We start from the raw sequence: 19,753 nt of genomic DNA, 5'->3' as shown, positions 1-19,753 counted from the left end.
TTATTTTACTTTCACCATGCCTCACCTTTTAAGGGTTTCATTAGTTCAATTAGGACTGGAGGTTGGAGAGGAAACCTTCAGTGTGCAGACTTTCAAACCGTCTCAGTAGCTGAGCTAGACATAAGATCATCGCAGATGAAAAACTGAGAGGCTACATAGGTATCGTGGGACTCAAGGATATGATTCCAAAACTTCCATTGATTAGCAATCGAGTTGCTGAATCAGTCAATCACCTCTAGCAGATTATTGCAAGGGCCTCTCATCATGTTTGAAATATAACAGACAGTAACCAAGGGTTACAATTTGTTTTCTTTATTGACTGATATATAACTAGAACTATTATTCAAAGGCTGTAATGGGAGACATATTAATCCACTATGAAGTGGATGTAGGAGGAAACACAGTGAGACCCGGTCTTATAAAACGAAAATCATGAAAGACGAATGATGCACAAATACCATCCTAGATGTTGTAGAGAGAAACTGTAATAAATTGCATTCCAGCATTTTCACAGCGTGGAGAAGCTGGGTTCCGTGAGGGAGGAGTGCTTTTTGCTTTTTGGTACTAAATGAGACCAGTACTTGACATATATTAGTTGCTCCTTAAATATTTGTCGAGTACAGTAACAAACGTTCTAAAGAACGCACTACTTTAGCACCCAACCACAGTTAAAGCTCCACCGGGCCAGTTCCGCAACACTGCGCTTGCGCACTAGTACCTCCTCCCATCCCGGCCCTTTTCCGGGCCAGCTTCGCCACAGGAAATTTGAGCTCTTCGCTTTCCGTAGGCGCCCTTCCCGGCTCCCTCCGCGGCGTTCCCACGCCGACGCTCCTGAGGTTTGCGGGGCACTAGGTGGCTTCGCTCTTCTCGTCAGCAAGTGACCGAGGCCATGGCAGCCCAGAAGATAAACGAGGGGCTGGAGCATCTGGCGAAGGCAGAGAAGTAGTACGTGGAGTCGCAGCTGGGCTAGTGACCCGCGCCCCTTGGCCGTGCGCGTGGGCGGATCGGGAGGGAGGGCCGTGATGCTGTCCGCGTCCCGGGGCGGCGCCGTCCCTTGTGGGTCAATCCCCTGCAGTCGGCGGTGCGGGCCTGCGCCTCGGCATCTGCATCACAGACACGTTTCTCCGGCGCGGGTTCCCGAGGGTTTGCGGCCGCTCTGCTCGTAGAGTAGTTGCGGGCTCAGGGGTGGCCACCTTGTTTCCTCTTCATGACAGCCAGAAGTGACCCCACGGGTGAAATCGCCCGGTGGGGAGCCACTGCTAGGAAAGAGACCTTGTGCCATACGGGGTGTAGACTAATTCTGGGACCTCTCACCCTTAGACGTCCTGTTCCCTGGGGTACAAGGTCTCTGCTTCCTTAGCCCTGTGGGTGTGCCACCATCTGGTTCCGGGCTCAGTAGGAACCCAGCTGTACTGGAAATTGTGAATTCTCCTTCTTTTGACACTAACATGACCCTCTAACCCACTTCCGTGAATTACAACATACATAGTTAGCGATTATCGACTATAAGAAGTTTCTTAGTACACTTTTAGGGGCACCATAAACTAAGCAAGATCTTACCAACTTTCCAAATAGAAGTCCTCACTTTACAAAGGAGAAACAGAGGCTGCCAGAAACTTTCTGGAGACCTGTCCAAGGCTGCCTAGCTGAACAGAACAGGGCCAGGTTTACGCAGTGGAAATCCCAAGGCTCTTTCTTTTATACCACATTGCCTCCAGTGGCTTGGAAGGCAGCTATCGGTGTGGAGGGTGATCTCAACAATCCGTGTTGCTGGTGGGAGCAAACATAAAAGACCAGAGCATGTGCTGTCAGCCATAATAAAATTGCATTATGTGAACTTCAGGGAGAAGTTGATGACCCACCTGAGTTAACGGAACAATAGGAATCGAGATTGGTATCCTTTCTGTAATAGCCTTAACTAATCCTCACTGCAGCTGTGTATGGAGCTGAGCCTTTGGCTTCTAGGTGTCTCTGCTGGGAGAAGAATGGTGGGAGGGGCCTTCAGTCAAGGTGGGGTCATAGATGCCCGGACAGGCTTGTGGCTGCGGTGGGGGTGTATTGGATTCAGGTCTGAAGGGTGTTTGAAGTTGCTCTAGGTGGCAGGGAAAATGGGCCAAGCGTGTAGGAGAGGCAGTCAGTTATACTCTGTTTTCTGATGGCAGTAGCTCTCATCACTTCCTTTGTCTTAGGGAAGTTTTCTTACTGAGTCGTAGGACAAAAACAGTCAAGGCTCATAACAGGTTAGACATCAAAGTGACATTAACAGGGCCTTCATTCCTAACTAGTGATGCTCTACTGCCTGGGGGTGATCGGCAGTTTTTAAAATCTCTCCAGCACATTGAATGATTATAACTTGTTTGGGTGAGACTTCCATAATCATGTTGCTATAGGGCGGAATAGGTGCTTTCATGACGGGCAGAGCTGGAACTTTGCTCTGCTGCTTATTTCAATTTTATACATTAGACATTACATGTAATTTGAAGGATTTTATTTCTCCCAGAGATGAAACTCTTCACAAACTTGAACATCTGTTTACACACTTCAATATTGTTATAGTATGTATGTGTATGTTGCGTGTTAAGTATACTAAATATATTTTACAGAGAAAAGTAACTTCAGAGTTAGGCTCTGGGTAGTTGATCCATGGGTCACAGGAACTTCTGTGGACCTGTGAAGGGTGTGCTTCTAAGGACCCCGTCTCTCATTAGCCCCTGGATTCATATGAAGCAGTGTTATATGTAAGCAGGCTTTCACTAATTGAGTTGAAATGTAGAATATAAGACGGCCTTCAGCAATTCTTACACACACCCCAGTATGAGACCTACTGGGTTAGTTTTAAAATAATAATTATTTTTAAAATAAAAACAGAATGCTGCAAAAGAAAAAAGGCAAGAAAGATAAACACTCAATACTGGGTGCCCTTTGCTCTGGCTTCTAGGCCAGTGTCAATCCTGGACCGCCGTTTCTCTCTGTTGTCCTAATACTCTCCTCTTTCTCCCTCCCACCCATTGGCTGCTGACTCTCACGCAGCCTTTGCTTTACTCCTTGGGTTTCCCTTCTGAATGTTGTCCCTTAGTCTCTGCAGTCTCTTGGTATACCAGGTGCTCACGGGTCTTTACTTGTCCTCTTCCCAGTGGCCGCTCTGCTGCAAAGGACAGTCTACTTCAGGTTCCCAAGCTTGTTAAAGCACACGTTGTGGCACCCACCCAGACAGTTTCTGGCTGTGTAGATCTGGGGTAGGCAGTGTTGATGCCGCTGGTCTGGGGACCATGCTTGTTCCGTTCGGATGGTATATAGGCATTTCAGAAGGAGGAAAACTGCATTTGTGATGGGTGGGGATGGCAGAGGCGAGGGTACATTTATTATGAATAGTCAAGAAAGAGTTGAGAAGGGGGGACCTGTCCCTGATGGTACCTTTTATTAAGAAATGTCTCTCTTTAATTCTAGCCTGAAAACTGGGTTTCTAAAATGGAAGCCAGACTACGACAGTGCTGCTTCTGAATATGGAAAAGCAGGTATTTGTGACTGGAGTCCTCTTGCTGCTGTGTGTATCATTAGCATAATCTGATAACTTTGTCTTAGCGTAATCATTTCAATGGTTCTTATCAACTTTACTAGTTAGAACAGAAGAGCAAAGCAGAGCAGCTGCACGGGCCTGGGCATTTTCCTGGACTTACCCTCTGCAGATCTGGCGAGTGCTGAGTCAGTTCTCCTCCTGGATCCTGACAGCAGACTTGGGGTAGTGTCTGCAGTCCAGCTCTTAGCATTGCTTCTGTGGGTGCCAGCTTCATTCACTGGAGTCCATGAGTGTTGCATGCTTCCGTCTTAGACTTCCTGCTGTTGAGTAAAGGATATTCTTTAATTTTTACACTAAAAAGAGGAGATCTGCAGACCTTGTGTTTTCCCACATTAACGTTTATGAGCTTCATTTTTAGAAACACATGTTCACTAAGAGTTAAAACCTTTGTGCCCATTTCAGTAAATTCACCTGTCTATAAGCATAAAATACCTGAAATATGCAATGAAGGGAATTCAGTAAAAGTTTAGTTTTATTAAGAAATGATATGATAGCCCTGAAAGGCTGCTGTCATTTTGATAGAACGTAGTAAAACATAATTTTGAGACTCGTGTGATGGCTCAGAGTGAAGGTGCTTGCTGCTGAGCCCACAACTGAGTTTGGATCCTCGTGCAGACAGAGGGTCTGACTCCCACACGTGGTCTCCGATCTCCATGCACACGCCTTTAACCACCGCACGTTTGAGTTCCTCAAGCACATTTTCATCTGTGACGATGTTAGTGAGCCTGGCTTTGAGATCTCCAGAGCAAGTACTTTCCACCAAATTTTAGTTTCAGTTTATCTCCGAATAAATAACTAAACAACCAAACAAACAAACCAGGTACCTTGAAACTACCATTATTATGCATGGGTTTATTTTCTACTTGAAAGGAGAACAGAAGTCTTTAGCCTTGTGTTTAAATATTGTGTAAGTTTTGTTTCTTACATTCTGCAAATTACATGTATTTTGTATTTAAAGATAAATTTATTTAAACTTGAGATTTATATGGATTGTTGGGGATATTTTATAGTCTTTATAAAAAAACAAAGTTGGAACAAGCAAGAATAGGAGTAGTTGAATATTCTGTTTGTTTTCAACACTTGGTTAAAGAGTTCTCTGAGAGTGTGGTTTTAAGAAATAATAGTTGAAGACACTATATAGAGGGAGGCTGAGGCAGGAGGATCTGTTCAAGCGGAGGTTAGTTAAGGCTGCATAGTTGAGTCCTCCACTAGGGGCACATGTGTGGAGACCCGGTCTCAGATGACGAAACAAAGACACACTTCCTTCAATCACTGTGCTTTCTACTTTTCATAATCCACCTTTGATGAATTTTCCAAAGACTAATATTGTCTTTCAGGGCCATCCTGATTGTGAGCCCCTATTGTAAGTGGTGTAGTTAATTAAATAGAAAAGCAAATGACTTGTTGGCACTTAAGGACTGTGTCCAAAGGAAAGATGTTTTACAGAACTGATGTGTTGATTGGGCTTCAGTTTGTCAGTAGTCGTGGACTGGAAGGAAAGAAGCTGGGAGTGAGGTGTGCTCTTGGGTGGAGCAGGTTCTAGAAGGAGCTCTTGGTATTCAGTGGAAGCAGCACCGATGTGTTGCTAAAAGTAAACAACTAAAACTTTAAAAGGCTTCTAAAAGTGTACTCAGAAAGATTATAACTTGCTTTAGATAAAAGTAATATTTCACATTTTTATGAAGCCCCCTATTTGAAATCTGTATTTTACTTCTCACATAATGCAGAGTTGGGTAATGATTCATTTGAGGACGGTTAATGATGGAAATAGAAAGTCTTACTTTTTTTCTTTTCCTGTTTCAGCTGTTGCTTTTAAAAATGCCAAACAATTTGAGCAAGCAAAAGATGCCTGCCTACGGGAAGCTGTTGCCCATGAAAATAACAGGGCGTATCTTTTTTTTAGCTTTAAAAGGAAATGAAACAGCTAGATTTTGACACCACCTTTCCCTTGAGTGTTTGAAGTGAAATGCTTTTCAGTTAGAGAAGGAGAGGCAGTGTGTGCTTTATAGTCATGGGGGATTCAGGGAAGGGTGGGCAGTGTGTGCTTTATAGTCATGGGGGATTCAGGGAAGGGTGGGCAGTGTGTGCTTTATAGTCATGGGGGATTCAGGGAAGGGTGGACAGTGTGTGCTTTATAGTCATGGGGGATTCAGTGAGTGTTCCTGAGCACATGTTGGTATGAGCAGCCACGTTTGCCTGTTATTTCCTCCTGCTCCTGGCTTTGTTGACTGGGATTTGACTTGAGATGAGGGAATGAGGTTTCTAGGCTTGTGCCGAAAAAGAAAGTGAAAGTACAGCTATTGAAAATGCATAATCTGCTTTGGGGAAAATAGTCTTCCCTGGGTCTTTGAAGATTTATAAACATTCTAGAACGAAATGTTCTTGGTGTGTCGTAAGGGCTACCAATTAGAAATGTCCATTCTATCTCCCATGCAAATGTAGTCTTAGTATTCTTGCACTTCACCCTGTTGGTGTAGTAGTTTAAAGTTCTTCGCAGTGTTTGTCAGTGTTGGGGTGGTCAGAGCCAGCAGCAGCGCTGGGTATCGCTGCTTTACTCGTAGGATTTGTCTTTGGAAACACAGACCAGTGACTTGGTCTCTGAAGACCATTGATTTCTTCTGTTTTCCTTAATTTTGACATCGTTGTCTTCATTCAGTCTTTTTCATGCTGCCAAGTAAGTAACTTTTCACCCTTCTTATGTGTTTGCAGATGTTTTAAAAGTTGATCTCTCTAAGCTGAGAACTTTCCCTCAAGCTCTGTGTTTTTAAATACTTATATAAATTTAATTAAGATAATTATTTTCATTTGTTTTAGCCATCAGCTGAACTTTAAAGTCCAAGTGTCTCCTAGTAAGAAAGATTTTTAAATTTTGCATAATGTTTTGCTTGTGAAAACCCAGGTGACTTGAATTCTCCCTTTATTTATTGGTTGCCAGGTGCCCATGGAAGAGATGGGAGCGCTCTCCTTTTGTGACGCATATTCGTTTGTTTTAAAACTAAGAATTGGGCTTGTCTTTTAGCCTTCCTGAGACAGACTTAATTTTGCTGAATAAACTCAGTTTAGTGTTTGGTGTTCCTAAGGCATCAGTGCTCTAAAAAGCAAATGAATGAAAGGAAACGCATGGCACTCTAGTGTGGCGGTATGGCCCGGAGTGACACACGTGCTTGAGCTCCTTTCTGCTGGTCAGGTGACCAGCATCTTCACCTGAAGCTCTCTCCCTCTTTGTTAAGGTCTCATCAGAGAAATTGTATTCTCTTTGCAGAGCTTACGAGCAAGCTGGCATGATGTTGAAGGTTAGTGATACTGTTTCAGAACAGCTGTGCGGGTAAAGAGAACTCGCAAGCTGTCAAGGCAGAGTTCATGTTGAAATTGACAAGTTTCTTCCCTGTAAAGCAAGAAGGGGTGAGGGTGTGGGAGTGGGAGCAAAGGCTATATTAAGATGTCTTGCCCAGGTTAGTGCTAATTGGACCCATGGTGAGCGTCCTATGGCAATTCCTGTAGAGGATTGAAAGTGCCCTGTGAAAGGCAATGGATTGGGAGGGAAGCCTGCAGCCAGGAGAGGGTGCTGCTGGAGACAGCCTGAGGGCGGCTGATGTAGTAAAACTTTATTTTACACGGATGTTTGTTTGTTTGTTTGTTTTGTTAAATTACTTGTAGGTTATGGAAAGGAAAATTAGCTTTATTAATTTTTTGGTTTATAAATATCAGTGTAAGGCTGGAGTCAGGAGAGTCTCAAACTAGCTATTGCCGCTTTATTTTATTCCTTTTGAATGGAACAATGGAATGTTTTGACTGATGTGCTACATTTATGCTTCTTAATAGCAGGTTAGGGGTTACTATTCTGTTTTAGCTATGAAATGGGTTAAGTGTGTGTGTGTGTGTGTGTGTGTGTGTGTGTGTGTGTTTGTACACAAGCCAGAGCTCAACATTTGGTGTCTTCTGCCACTCACTTTCTTTTTTGAGACCAGGTCTCTGCCCCGACACTCGCGGCTCGCGGGTTAGCTAGACTGGTGACTGGTAGTTCCTGACATGTACCTGTCTCCACCTCTTCAGAGCTCAGATTACAAGTGTATATCATATGTTGGGCTATTTGTTGTTGATTTTAGACCTAGATTTCAGATGGTACCTACTCTGTAGTGCTGTGTGTGTGTCAAGAAGTGTGTGGGTAAAATCATGGAATTTCCAGGTGCTAAAACTCCATTTCTTAAGTTGAGACATTTTCTGCCTGTGCTGCATGCTTTTCCTGAAGGAGATGCAGAAACTGCCTGAGGCCGTCCAGCTGATCGAGAAAGCCAGCATGATGTACCTGGAGAATGGCACCCCTGATACAGCGGCCATGGCCTTGGAGCGAGCTGGAAAGTGAGTGCACAGGGCTGTTGTGGGATGCCCTGACTTTGCAGAGGGCTCCTTTTGTCTTGTAAAGTCCTTTAAGAAACAATTTCTTAATTCTCACAGATTGTATTTTCTGTCTAATTCAGGCTCATAGAAAATGTCGATCCAGAGAAGGCTGTGCAGTTGTATCAGCAGACAGCCAATGTGTTCGAAGTAAGTTAGAATTTTATTTCTTTAATTACTCATAATATTTTCATTCATAATATATAGGAAAAGAAAAATGCAGTGAATGCTTTTTAAGGTTTTTCTGTGCTCGATGCCTCTTTCTTCTAGAGGTTAGTGAATGGCCTAGCAGCATTGGTGCTACCATCCTTGGCCATTGCTTTGTGCAGTTGTTGTTGCAGGGTCAGAAGAGTTCCACATTAACTCTGCCCACACTCCCTTTTCTGATTCCTACAGAATGAGGAGCGCCTCCGGCAGGCAGTGGAACTTCTGGGAAAGGCCTCCCGACTGCTGGTGCGAGGACGAAGGTATGGCTTACATTTGCGACTTGTAAACAGCCTTGGCTATAGCTTGTCTACACCGGACAAACAGTGGAAAGGTGACCATCTCCTAAGAGTAGGCATGTAGATTTAAAACCTGTTTTCTATCATAATTCCAAACTGTCATGCTTTTGTTGCCTAACGGTAACTCCGTGAAGTGAAAGAGGAGTTGCTGTGGTCTCCCATCACACTACTTGGAACCCATGAAACCCATGAAAATCCACAGCTTTTGATACAGTTGTGTCATTAAATGGGATATTTAGTATTTTCCACTATATATATTTCTTTCATTTTTTTTCATATGTTCTTGGATTTGGTTTGCAAGTATTTCATTGAGAACATTTACATCTATATTCTTAAGGGGTATTGATCTATATAGTGGCTTCATAAAAATAATTAAGAAATGTTCCTTCAGTTTCTGCACTGTGGAATAAATTGAGGCATATTGACATTAGTTCTCTGAAGGTCTGATAGAATTCTTTGCTGAATACAACTGACCCTGGGATATTTTTGGTTAGGAGATTTCCTAATTACGGCCTCTATATCACTAATGGTTATGAGTCTGTTTCAGTTGCTTGTATTATCTTGACTTAACGTTGGTTAGGTCAAATGTACCAAGACATTGATCCATGTCTTTTAGATTTTATAGTTTGGTATAATAAAGATTTTTGAAGTGTGTCCTCATGATTCTCTGAATTTCCTTAGTTTCTGTTGTAATATTGCCCTTTTCATGTCTAATTTTGTTCATTTGAATCTTATGTCTCTTTTAGTTAATATGGCTAATGTTTTATCAATCTTAATGATTTTTCTCAAAGAACCAACTCTTCCTTTAATTGATTCTTTTTATTGGTATTTTTGTTGTTGTTTCTGTTTTGATAATTTCTGCCCTGTTTTATTGTTTCTTCCTGTCTCCCCTTTGGATATTATTTCTTCTTGTTTTTCTAGAGCTTCCAGGTGTGTCATTAAGTTACCAATATGAAATCTCGAGTTTTTTGATAGACGTATTTAGTGCTATGAACTTGCCTCTTAGAACTGCCTTCGTTGTGACCTATTGGTTTGGATATGTTCTGTTTTCATTTTCATTCAATTCTTATAAGTTTTTAATTTTCTTCTTGATTCCTGTCTTGACAGAATTGTTCAGTTTCTATGAGATTATGTACTTTCTGACGTTTCTGTTGTTTTTGATATTCAACTTTAATCTGTGGTGATCAGATGGGTATGGTAGTGTTTCAGTTTTCTTGTATCTGTTGAGATTTGCTTTCTGACCTAGTATACTGTCAGTTTGGGGAAGTTCCATGAGCTGCTGAGGAGAAGGTAGATTCTTTAGAGTTTGGATGGATGTTCTGTAGATTCTGTTAGGTCCATTTGATTTAGGTCATTATTTAGCTAGTGTTTCTCTGTTTAGTTTTGTGTAGACCATCTGTCTGTTGGTAAGAGCTCTGTATTGAGCTCACTCACCATCACTGTGTGAGGGCTGACATGTGATTTTAACCCTGGTAATGTGTCTTTTATGAACCTGGGTGCCAGTGTGTTCAGTGCATAAATGTTTAGAATTGTAATGTCCTCTTGGATTTCTCTTGTGATTAGTATGTAGTGTTCTCTTCTAATTAGTTTTGGTTTGAAGTCTTTTTTTTTTGCCAGATATTAAAATGTCTTACATCTACTTGATTCTTTGGTCCATCTGTTTAGAATAACCCATCCTTTAATCTCAAGGTGATATCTATTTTTGATGGTCAAGTCTGTTTCTTAGATGTAGCAGAAAGAAGAATCCTGATTTTGTAATCCAGTCTGTTAGTCTGTCTTTTTATGGAAGAATTAAGACCATTAAGGCTGAGGTTTATTAATGAGCAGTGTTGTTTCTTGTTACTTTGTTGTTCTGTCATCGGCATCCCCACCCAATTAACTGTTGATACACTGGGATTATTTATTCTTGTGTCCTCTAGGGTGTGGTTAACCTCTTCATGTAGCCGGTGACGCGCTTACATTTCCTGGCCGCCCTGACCCAAATAATCACATTTAAAATTGTGTTAATTACAGCACTGCTTGGTCAACAGCTTAGGCGTATTTCTACCTAGCTCTTATATCTTAAATTAACCCATTTCTATTAATCTGGGTTCTGGCCAACAACTGGAAGAGACAGAAAAAAGGTAAAAAAATAAAAATTACGCTACACAGCTGCTTATAGGGACTGCTCTGGGGGTGGGAATTCTAAGAAGGAGAAGTACATCATCTCATTAAGAGAATAATCACCCCACTTGTCTGTTTGCATGACTTAAAGGAGACACGTATCTCAGTTTAAACTTGTCCGTATCTCTGCAGTGACAGTAAAGGCCATAGGTGTAGTTTTTCAAGAAATTCAGGACTGGATCAATTCCTTTCCAAGGCTAAAGTAAGCTTTTCTTCATGATGACTACATATTATAAAATATATGCCAAACATATTTAGAAATGGAGTATGACTATATCTTACATTGATAAGGTTAACTGTTCTTCTTCAGATACACTGTTGTGTTTGTAAGATGTGGAAAGCTTCCAATAGTGAGATTTCCATAGAAATGAAATAGTCTGGTTCCTGTAATTTCATTTCTACAGGGTCTGTGCTGTTCATGCTCACAGTCATGAGAGATGTGAGCACATGGGAGGCCTCCTTTCATTACTTTAAATGTTTGGATAGCAGACTGCCACAGCCCCAGCTCTTTAAAACAGCATTACGTAATCTCACAGATTCCGTGGTCAGAAGTCTCTACTGGGGTCTCTACAGGCTGAAATCAAGGTGTGGGAGGTACGCTGGGCCTACAGAAAGGCCGGGTTAGCTTGCTGGGATCCCCGAGCAGCAGTGCAGGGAGTGAGGACACATGGCAGATAAGGGAGTGGTCAGGGCACCCTGATGTTTGTACTGCAATGGAAGGAAGCCTGGTGATGCGTCCAGATTGTCTAGAAAACTTCACAGAGCTGCTTATTGAGGTAGTTAGGAGCATATTAATGCGTGATTTTACCAAACTTAAAAACCTCTTTCATGCTAACCTCTCATTTCCTTTGTATCGCCCTCATGCCTCAGAGGGAGTCAGGCATTTGAGAGAAAAGTCTGATGAGTGCAGCCAATGGGAACACCGCTGTGGAGCACTGACGAAATGCTGTCCTCTAAAGTCTGTGCCCAGGGCAGTGGAGCAGTGGCATCTGCAGAGGGCTTCACATCTGTCCTCTTTGACGTTTCTTTCTTTTGTCTTTAGGTTTGATGAGGCTGCACTGTCTATTCAGAAAGAAAAAAATATTTATAAGGAAATTGAGAATTATCCAACATGTTATAAGGTATTTTTTGAATATGTCTGGCTTGACTTCACTTTAGATATTTTACACATTGGTATAAAGTATTTAAGCTAAGATCCTATGGATATTTGTCTGTTTCTATAAATCAATAATTTATGATCTTTATGCTTCTGACCATGATGGAGAAAACCATCCTAGCCATCCTTTCTTTCAATAAAATTTTCAACAAAACACTAAAAGTATTCACTTCAGACTCCGGACAGTAAATAAAAATGGGTGGCCTGCAGATGGCGCCCAGTGCTTGGATGAAGCCAGCAGCTCAGGAGCATGCCTTCCTGGGAGCTCTGTCTCCTCTTGTCCGTTGCCCTGAGAGATGCCCCTCGTCATGGCGCTGGGCAGGAGAGACTGCAGCAAAAACTCCAGAAGAGCCCTCCTCCCTGAAACTGGAGGGGCTCGGGAGAGGCCTCCCACCCCCACTTGGTTTAGGTTGAGCTCTGGTCATAGAGCGGCAGCTGCATCACAGCCTTCCCTCTCGTTTCAGAAAACAATTGCTCAGGTCTTGGTTCATCTACACAGAAATGATTATGTGGCTGCAGAGAGGTGTGTCAGGGAGAGCTACAGGTAAGGTCTGGCTGTTTTCACTGACCCGTGCTGACTTTCCTATTTCTTGAATTAACATCAATACCTAGACAAGTTTTGTTTTTGCCATGAAACTTTTACAAATCTTCTAAGAGATAAGACTGCCATTGCCGGGTTCCGTTGTTTCGTTGTGTGTGTCTTGTGTGTGCTGAGCAAGCCGTCACTACAGAGCTGAACTCCAGTTCCACCTCCCACTTAGGGTTTGCCAATCAGCAGTTATGGTACCAGTTTTACAAGTTGCTTTTCTGCTTATGCTGTTCCCAGAATGATTTTCGTTACTTCGTTATCTTTGCCTTTTAAATGACAACAACAAAGGAGAATTTCTGCGTGATATGTTGCAAGTCAGATGGGGGCATGGATGAGTATTGGCCATTTATTGTGTGCAAGTGTCTTGTGCACTGTAGGATTCCTAGTGGCATCCTTGGTCTCCACCCACTGGTTGCCAGTAGCACCCCAACACTTGTAACCATCAGAATGTCTGCAGACCTTCTCCTGCCCTTGATGGGAACAGGAGTCTCAAGGGAGAGCTGAAGTGTGATTTGTGCTTCCGTAGCATCCCAGGGTTTAATGGCAGTGAAGACTGTGCCGCGCTGGAACAGCTCCTGGAGGGGTATGACCAGCAAGACCAAGATCAGGTGTCAGATGTCTGCAACTCACCCCTTTTCAAGTACATGGACAATGACGTAAGTGGGCCTTTTGGCTCAGCTCTCCTCTTCTTGAAGAGATTCTCCCCCTGTGGACTGGAGAGTTTTCTACCTCTATACCTGTATTTTTCACTGTGCTCATAAAGGAGCCAGCCAATCTAGTTGAACTTTACCCTGTGTAGGTGATGTAGCTACTGTATGCCCTCAGGACTGCTTACTTGCTTCCTGTCTGTGTTGTCATGTGTATATTATAAATTCAGCCCCATTTCTTCCCTCTTTTCTCCTGCCCGTTTCTTGGTTTATCCAGTTGCTATTAGGTTTTTTACCTGAAAGAGGCCATCCTGGGTAGCTGTAGGCCTGTGGGCATCTCGTGTCTGTGAGAGCTGTGTGAGACAGGCTGTTATTAGTCATCTTCAAGCCTAACCTGTAAAGTGGAAGAGCTCAGTTTGTCCACTAGACTGTTGTGAAAAATCCTCTGGTCTTCTGTGAGAAATAGCCTTACACTTGAGTGAGCCACAGCTCTCAACCTTTTTCCTCAGTCCTTCTGTATATTTATCTGATTACTAACCTTAGAGTTCTGTCACAATGTCAAATTAAGATCTTGAATTTTCTTATAATGATAGAGGTAAAGAAACAATAATCTTTTTTTTTATTCTAGGTAAATTCTTACACATACTTTTCTTTTTTTCTTCTTGGTCTCACTGGTGTATAGTACCACCTAGCCTTGAACTTACAGCCTTCTTGCCTCAGTACCCTGAAGTAGTGCAGGAAGTCCAAGTGTGAGCCACTCTACCTAGCGGCTTATGCGCTTTTGAAAGCATCCTTGTATCATAATAATAAGTGTGCAGTATCTTCCTCAACAGTGTGTTGTAGGAGCTGCGGGCTGCGTTCCTGCCGCCTGGCTAGCTTTAAACCCGAAATAACAACACACAAATTGTATTCTTTTAAACACTGCTTGGCCCACTAGCTCTAGCCTCTTACGGGCTAATTCTCATATTTTGCCTAACCCATTTTTAGTAATCTGTGTAGCACCAGTCTTACCGGGAAAGATTCAGCATGTCTGACCTGGCAGCTTGCTTCATGGCGTCTGCCGGGAGAGGGGAGCATGGCCTCTGACCTCACTTCCTCTTCCTCCCAGCATTCCATTCTGTTTACTCCTCCCACCTATGTTTTAACCTGTGAGGGCCAAGCAGTTTCTTTATTATAATTAACCGATGACCTTCCTCCATCAACAGTGTCCACCTTGTTTTGAGACAGTCTGAACCTGGAGCTCATTGATTTGGTTATCTGGCTGGCCAGCAAGCCAGGGATCCTCCTGGCTCTGCCATCCCAGTGATGGGACTATAGGCTTTTGTCACTACATTTGTCTTTTGTGTGGGTGCTCAGGACCTCTGGAAGAGCAGTTAGTGCTCTTAACCACTATACCATCTCTCTAGCCCATTTTTTAAAAGTGTTGGTTCTGGAGCTCAAACTCTGGTCTTCAGGCATGAAAAACAAGACCTTTACTAACTGAGTTCTCTTCCCAGCTCCAAATTTGTATTTTTTTAAATTGTTCCTAATTTACACTCTCATTTACTCAGGTTTTTTCTTCATAACTACTAGAAGTATTATGGGTATGTCCATATTATCTCCAGGTCCCCAGTTAGGTACATACTTGATACATACACAACTGTGAGCAGTCGCACCATGGTCTAATGACAGGGCATTTCTCTCAGAATACTAGTTCCTGGGGATGGATGACTAGTATTTATTGCTCTGTGCATGTATGAAGTGTGAATGGGCACAGGTGCCACAGCACACATATGGGGTCAGGCCAACTGTGTGAAGTTGCTTTTCCTTCTCTCCTTCTGATGGTTCTGGGGATTAAATCCAGGTTGTTAAGCTTGTATGGCAAACACTTTTACCCACGGAGCCATCTTGCTGACCTCATGCACATGTGCTTCTCTCTAAAAGATTTGTTTTTATTTTTGTGTACATAAGTGTTTACCTGCATATATTGCACCATATGGGGGTGCCTGCAGAAGTCAGAAGGGGATGTTGTTCCTCCTGGAACCAGAGTTAAAGATAGTTGTGAGTCGCTTTGTGGGCTTCAGAACCGAACTCACATTCTCTGCAAGAGCAGCAAGTCCTTTTTACTACTAAGCCATCTCTCCACGTGCCCCCACTTCCCCATCCCGACCCCAGTCCTTTTTATAATTAGCTGATGCTAAGACACTGTGTATCAAGATTTTAGTTTTCCAGCTTTAATAACTTGTCTTACTGTTGACAGTATGCTAAGCTGGGCCTAAGCCTAGTGGTCCCAGGAGGGGGAATCAAGAAAAAATCACCAGCAACACCCCAGGCCAAGCCTGATGGAGCTGCCAGCACAGCTGCTGAGGAGGAGGAAGACGAGTATTCAGGAGGCCTGTGCTAGTGTCCTGCCTGCAGAGAGATGAGAAGCTGGGAATCCTGGCGAGCCTGTGGATGGGGTTAAGACTCATCTGTGGTCATCTGCTTCACGGAGATTGTGACGCTGAGTGTTAATATATGTGAAGTTTAGCTTGCCTTTCCCCAACTCAGCCATTGTGTCTGCTACCTGTGAAGCTCTGTACTTTCCGTTCTAAGAGCAGACATGAGCGGTCATATTTTAATAATTGATTTTAAAATGTATAGATAAATTTCAGATAAATTATATTATAAGCAAGGCAGGAAATAGGCATAAATACTCTTTTCTCATGGGTTCTTGTAATTTATTGTTAAATAATTGTCACTGCATTTTATTTAACGTTACTTCTTTCTAAATGTTATTTTTCTTTTTTTTCTTTTTTTTTTTGGTAAAAATAATTATTTCAAAACTGGTCTGGTTCTTCCACCATCTTTCCTTGTTGTCACATGGTACTCATGCATGTTCTGACTAAGGTTCTCACGAGCATCCTTAGTGCCCAAAAGAGAGGCAGACAGCAGGCCTTCAGTGGGCAGCACTCCAGTGTCGCCCTCCATTCTGACTGTGGTGGTGGTGCGTGCTGACACCTGACACCCGTACACGGGTGGGGTGGGACCATTGTTGTCGCCCTGCAGGCTAAACAAGTGTGGAGTATCAGCCCCAGGTGAGATGTGCTACTTAAAGACCGAGATCTGGCACAGTTACCTTCCCGTCCTGTCAGTGCGGTTGCATTGTACCAGTAGCCTCAGCTAGCATTGTGGACCATGAAGAAACATGGCAGAAACATGGAGAGGAAGACCTGGGGTTCTCTTTTTAGGGGTACAAAATGTAAGAATGAAAGCAATGTTCCTGTGGACGGAGAACTTGTCTCATTCTGAAAAGAAAATTTATCCATCACCATATTAGATACATTTAAATTACTGAGTATTTTCAGAGACAGCTTTAGGATAAAAGCCTTATAGTATTTAGCTTAATAAATGACCACAAAATGTGGAAGGCAGAGTATTGGTGTTTTTTTTTAAACAACAATAAAAAGGCTGGCTGTGTTCCAACATGGGACTAATTAAGACCATTTGCATGAGTCCAGAATGACAGGTAACGTTCCTGTTAGTCTAGTATGCATTTCTGACCTCCAGAGCAGTTCTGATTCAGAGTTCATAATTTAGCATGAGTTGTTCTGTATACTAAAAAGTAAAAAGCCAGTGTGTGTGTGTGTGGAGGGGGCGACAATGCATTTGAAGGACATACATTTAGGGCTGGGTTACCAGTCTTTTCATACCTCAGAAGGCCTTCCATGCTTATTTCCTAAAAGTTAGTTTTGAAGCATTCCTCTTTTTCTAAACCTGTGTGGCTTCGACCCTCTCAGAGCTGGTGTGGGCTGAAGAGGATGCAAACGGCAGCAGCAGTGCACCAGGCGGCCGTGTCGACCGGACTCGTCCCTGTCGTCACGTCCACTGCCTGCTCCACTGCCTGCTCCACTGCCTGCTCCACCGCCGTCTCGTTGTGGCACACCGTATTTGCATATAGTGTGCTTGGTTTTGCTGGCTTTCCAGAATCTAGGCAAGTATCTTCATGTTACTGCTCCTAGTGGAGATCTCAGACTAGGAATCTAGGAAAGTATCTTCATGTTACTGCTCCTAGTGGAGATCTCAGACTAGGAATCTAGGAAAGTATCTTCATGTTACTGCTCCTAGTGGAGATCTCAGACTAGCATCCTCTGCCAGGCGTGCTTGAGGGGGTGGATGTCACCTAGAGTCCCTGCACAGGCTACAGGTCTGATGCAAAACACTAATAGAAGTTTTATATTTTCCCCTAAGTTACCTGGAGAGTTGTTTGGGTTGCCAGCTCGTTGTGTTTAATTGCATTGAAATTATGACTAAAGCTGTATTTGGCATTTTTATTTAAAGAGGAAATTGGTATTTCAAAGATGGTGTCAATGTTGTGTTTACCTTTAGATCCAACCAGAAACATCATGCTTATTTGAACAAATTAATACTCTATAAAAGTAGATTTGGCAGTACTTAAAAGTTTCTTTAGACAATTGTGTGGCCCCTGTTAATTCAGTAAAACCTTGCAGGGAGTCAGTTTTATTCATAGACATCTTAAACAAAAAAGGAACCATGAATGTATTGTGGAGCAGCATTGCAGCTCAGTTTTAAGGCAGCAGAAGGTTTAGACAGTTGTACACCTCCCGCCATCCTGAGCCAGCGCTCAGGATCTGGAGCTCGTTTTTGTGTTGGTTATTCTAGGTGGTGTCTTGGGGCTTTTGCTCCATGTGTACACGTTTTCTTTTTATTTTTTTTCTTTTTACAGAGGTCTATGTATCTAGCATTTTATTTTTCTACCTGCATTAAGTCTGCACTCCAGAGAGTTTTAGTCAGACTTGGGAAACTTAGTGTTTACAACAAGAACTGTTTTCCGGAACTCTTAACACCCTCTATGAAAGTGAAAATCTGCATGAATGTGCTAGAACCACTTAGTGTTTAGTTACTGTATAGTAAGTGAAGTCAGTCTACAGAACACATTTAATATATTGAATTTGTAAATACGCAGAATATGGTATTTGTGTATGGAATCTGTGCATTATCATATTTTTTCAGATTTTTGGTGAGTAAAATATTAATATGTTGTTAATGGAAATTAGATGTTTACTTCTGAAGGAAGATAATTATGAAAATAAAACCCAAGACTCTATGAATGTTTTTAGTTTTATTTGCTTATTCATTCTCTTCAAGGACACATTTTCTTAATCACTTATATTATTTTAGTTATCTTTCAGAAGAACAACAGTATTTATCTGTCCTCAGTTGCTTTGCTTTGTCAGAGTTACTGTATATTGAGTCTTTTAAAAAACCAGTTATTTATGTCCTAACATACTGCTGTAAAGGCTGCTCACCGGGGAAGTCGAAGACTAATGAACATATCATCTAAAAGAAGAGTTCATCACAGGGTCAGAGGAGATAAATGTGAATGGTATTGTTTTGCAATTAGAATTAATTAGAATGCAAGTTACTAATTGGATTTCACCTACAATTATACACTGTTTGACAATATTGTCCCTAACTCTGAGTGGAAATTGATAATATAACTTGATATTTAAATTTAGGATAAGTTGTAAAAATAGTAGACCATAGAGATTCTTGGACTCTGAATTCATGTTTCTCAGGACCCGGTGACGTGCTCAAGTTCCTTTTTGGTCGCCAGAGCATCTGTAGTCCCATGACAAGGCTGATGATGGTGGTGGCCTTTGTTCTTATGTGGCTAGTGCCGGCAGACATCCCAGACACACTTTGATTTAATGATCTAAAGACGTACCGACTTGAAAGGAAAAAAAAATGAGGCAAACATTGATTTTAAAAACGGAGCAATCCCGTTTTTCCATACCTCCTATTTTCCACAACAGCCACCCACTAAAGAGCAAGTGTTAGAAAAGCGTGAGCCTGGGGGGGTATTCTCATTCAGATAACCACGGGTGTCTCACTTAGACAGGTTCCCATTTCTTTGGCCCTGTGCCCCACAGTGCTCACTTGCCCTGCCAGAGCAGAGCTCTCAGGTGACCTGTGACAGACACACGGCACAAGTAAGACTCTTGATTGTATTAAGCAGAGCTGGGAGTGATTACTGCAGAATAACATGGTTCCCTTCTGATGGTGATTTTTTTTTTAATGAAGCCCACCTTCATAAATGTGACTATCACATTGTGGGGGCAGCTGTTCTATTACATAGATCAACATCCTGCCTACTGGATTGAGTTTACCAAAGACTACTAAATTATGTACTAAAATCCGTGAAGTCTGAAAAGGTGCAGAAACCAACTGAGCAATAAAGCTATTTCAAACTGCATTGAGAGATATCCTTCTGTTCTTCACGGAACCACCTTCTTCCAAATTTAACTACAAAGCATTGATTATAGAAAATGCAAAAAAAAACCCCTAAAGAAATAGATATTAATATACCATAGCCCAATGCACTGGGAAACTGAAGTCTGTTAGAACTGGAATCTAACTCGGAAAGACTTCACTTTAAAAGGCTGAATCCCACAGCCGGGATCAAGCCGTCTCTTCCACACAGCTCTCTTTGGGGCAGAATTAGGCAGCTTGTCTATGCTGTGGCCTAAGAGCAGCCCCTAAACAGCACATGTTATGTTTGCTAGGTAGAACTAAATCACGTATATGACATGAGACTGAAAGGTTTTATGAAAGTCCAGTCTTCCCTGTGTTGTGGGGATGGATCCAGAGGATCCTCAGGGGGATCTGTTTGGGGAAGGCTCTCAGGGCTGCTCTCTGAAGAGGCTCCTCTGGCTTTCCCACCCCTCCCTTTGCCATCCCTCC

General features: G+C 42.5%; 1 protein-coding gene across 2 annotated transcripts; it reads left to right on the top strand.

The window, feature by feature from the left end:
- Window positions 1–731: 731 nt before the first annotated feature.
- Napg (NSF attachment protein gamma) lies at window positions 732–18,116 on the top strand. 2 transcript variants are annotated; one of them, XR_012910274.1, is made up of 13 exons: window positions 732–945; window positions 3,448–3,515; window positions 5,381–5,465; window positions 6,234–6,251; window positions 6,840–6,870; window positions 7,827–7,936; window positions 8,056–8,122; window positions 8,369–8,439; window positions 11,681–11,759; window positions 12,259–12,338; window positions 12,910–13,039; window positions 15,270–16,982; window positions 17,089–18,116. XR_012910274.1 is itself a non-coding variant. In XM_075968491.1 (12 exons), exons 1-12 carry the CDS (start codon window positions 890–892, stop codon window positions 15,411–15,413), a joined length of 939 nt encoding a protein of 312 aa, XP_075824606.1. In that variant the 5' UTR covers window positions 732–889; the 3' UTR covers window positions 15,414–18,116. The 2 variants fall into 2 exon arrangements, 1 of the variants encoding a protein (XP_075824606.1); XM_075968491.1 differs by having other exon boundaries at window positions 15,270–18,116.
- Window positions 18,117–19,753: the final 1,637 nt, after the last annotated feature.

Source organism: Microtus pennsylvanicus, chromosome 4 (assembly GCF_037038515.1).
Source record: "Microtus pennsylvanicus isolate mMicPen1 chromosome 4, mMicPen1.hap1, whole genome shotgun sequence".
Classification (NCBI taxonomy): Eukaryota; Metazoa; Chordata; class Mammalia; order Rodentia; family Cricetidae; genus Microtus; species Microtus pennsylvanicus.
This window is presented reverse-complemented; position numbering and strand designations above follow the sequence as displayed.

Bases quoted from the DNA above. Each gene is read 5' to 3' on its own strand.
- Napg (XM_075968491.1), top strand. From the start codon at position 890: ATGGCAGCCCAGAAGATAAACGAGGGGCTGGAGCATCTGGCGAAGGCA. The intron at 3,516-5,380 runs GTATTTGTGACT...TTCCTGTTTCAG, and splicing joins TTCTGAATATGGAAAAGCAG to CTGTTGCTTTTAAAAATGCC. The intron at 11,760-12,258 runs GTATTTTTTGAA...CTCTCGTTTCAG, and splicing joins ATTATCCAACATGTTATAAG to AAAACAATTGCTCAGGTCTT.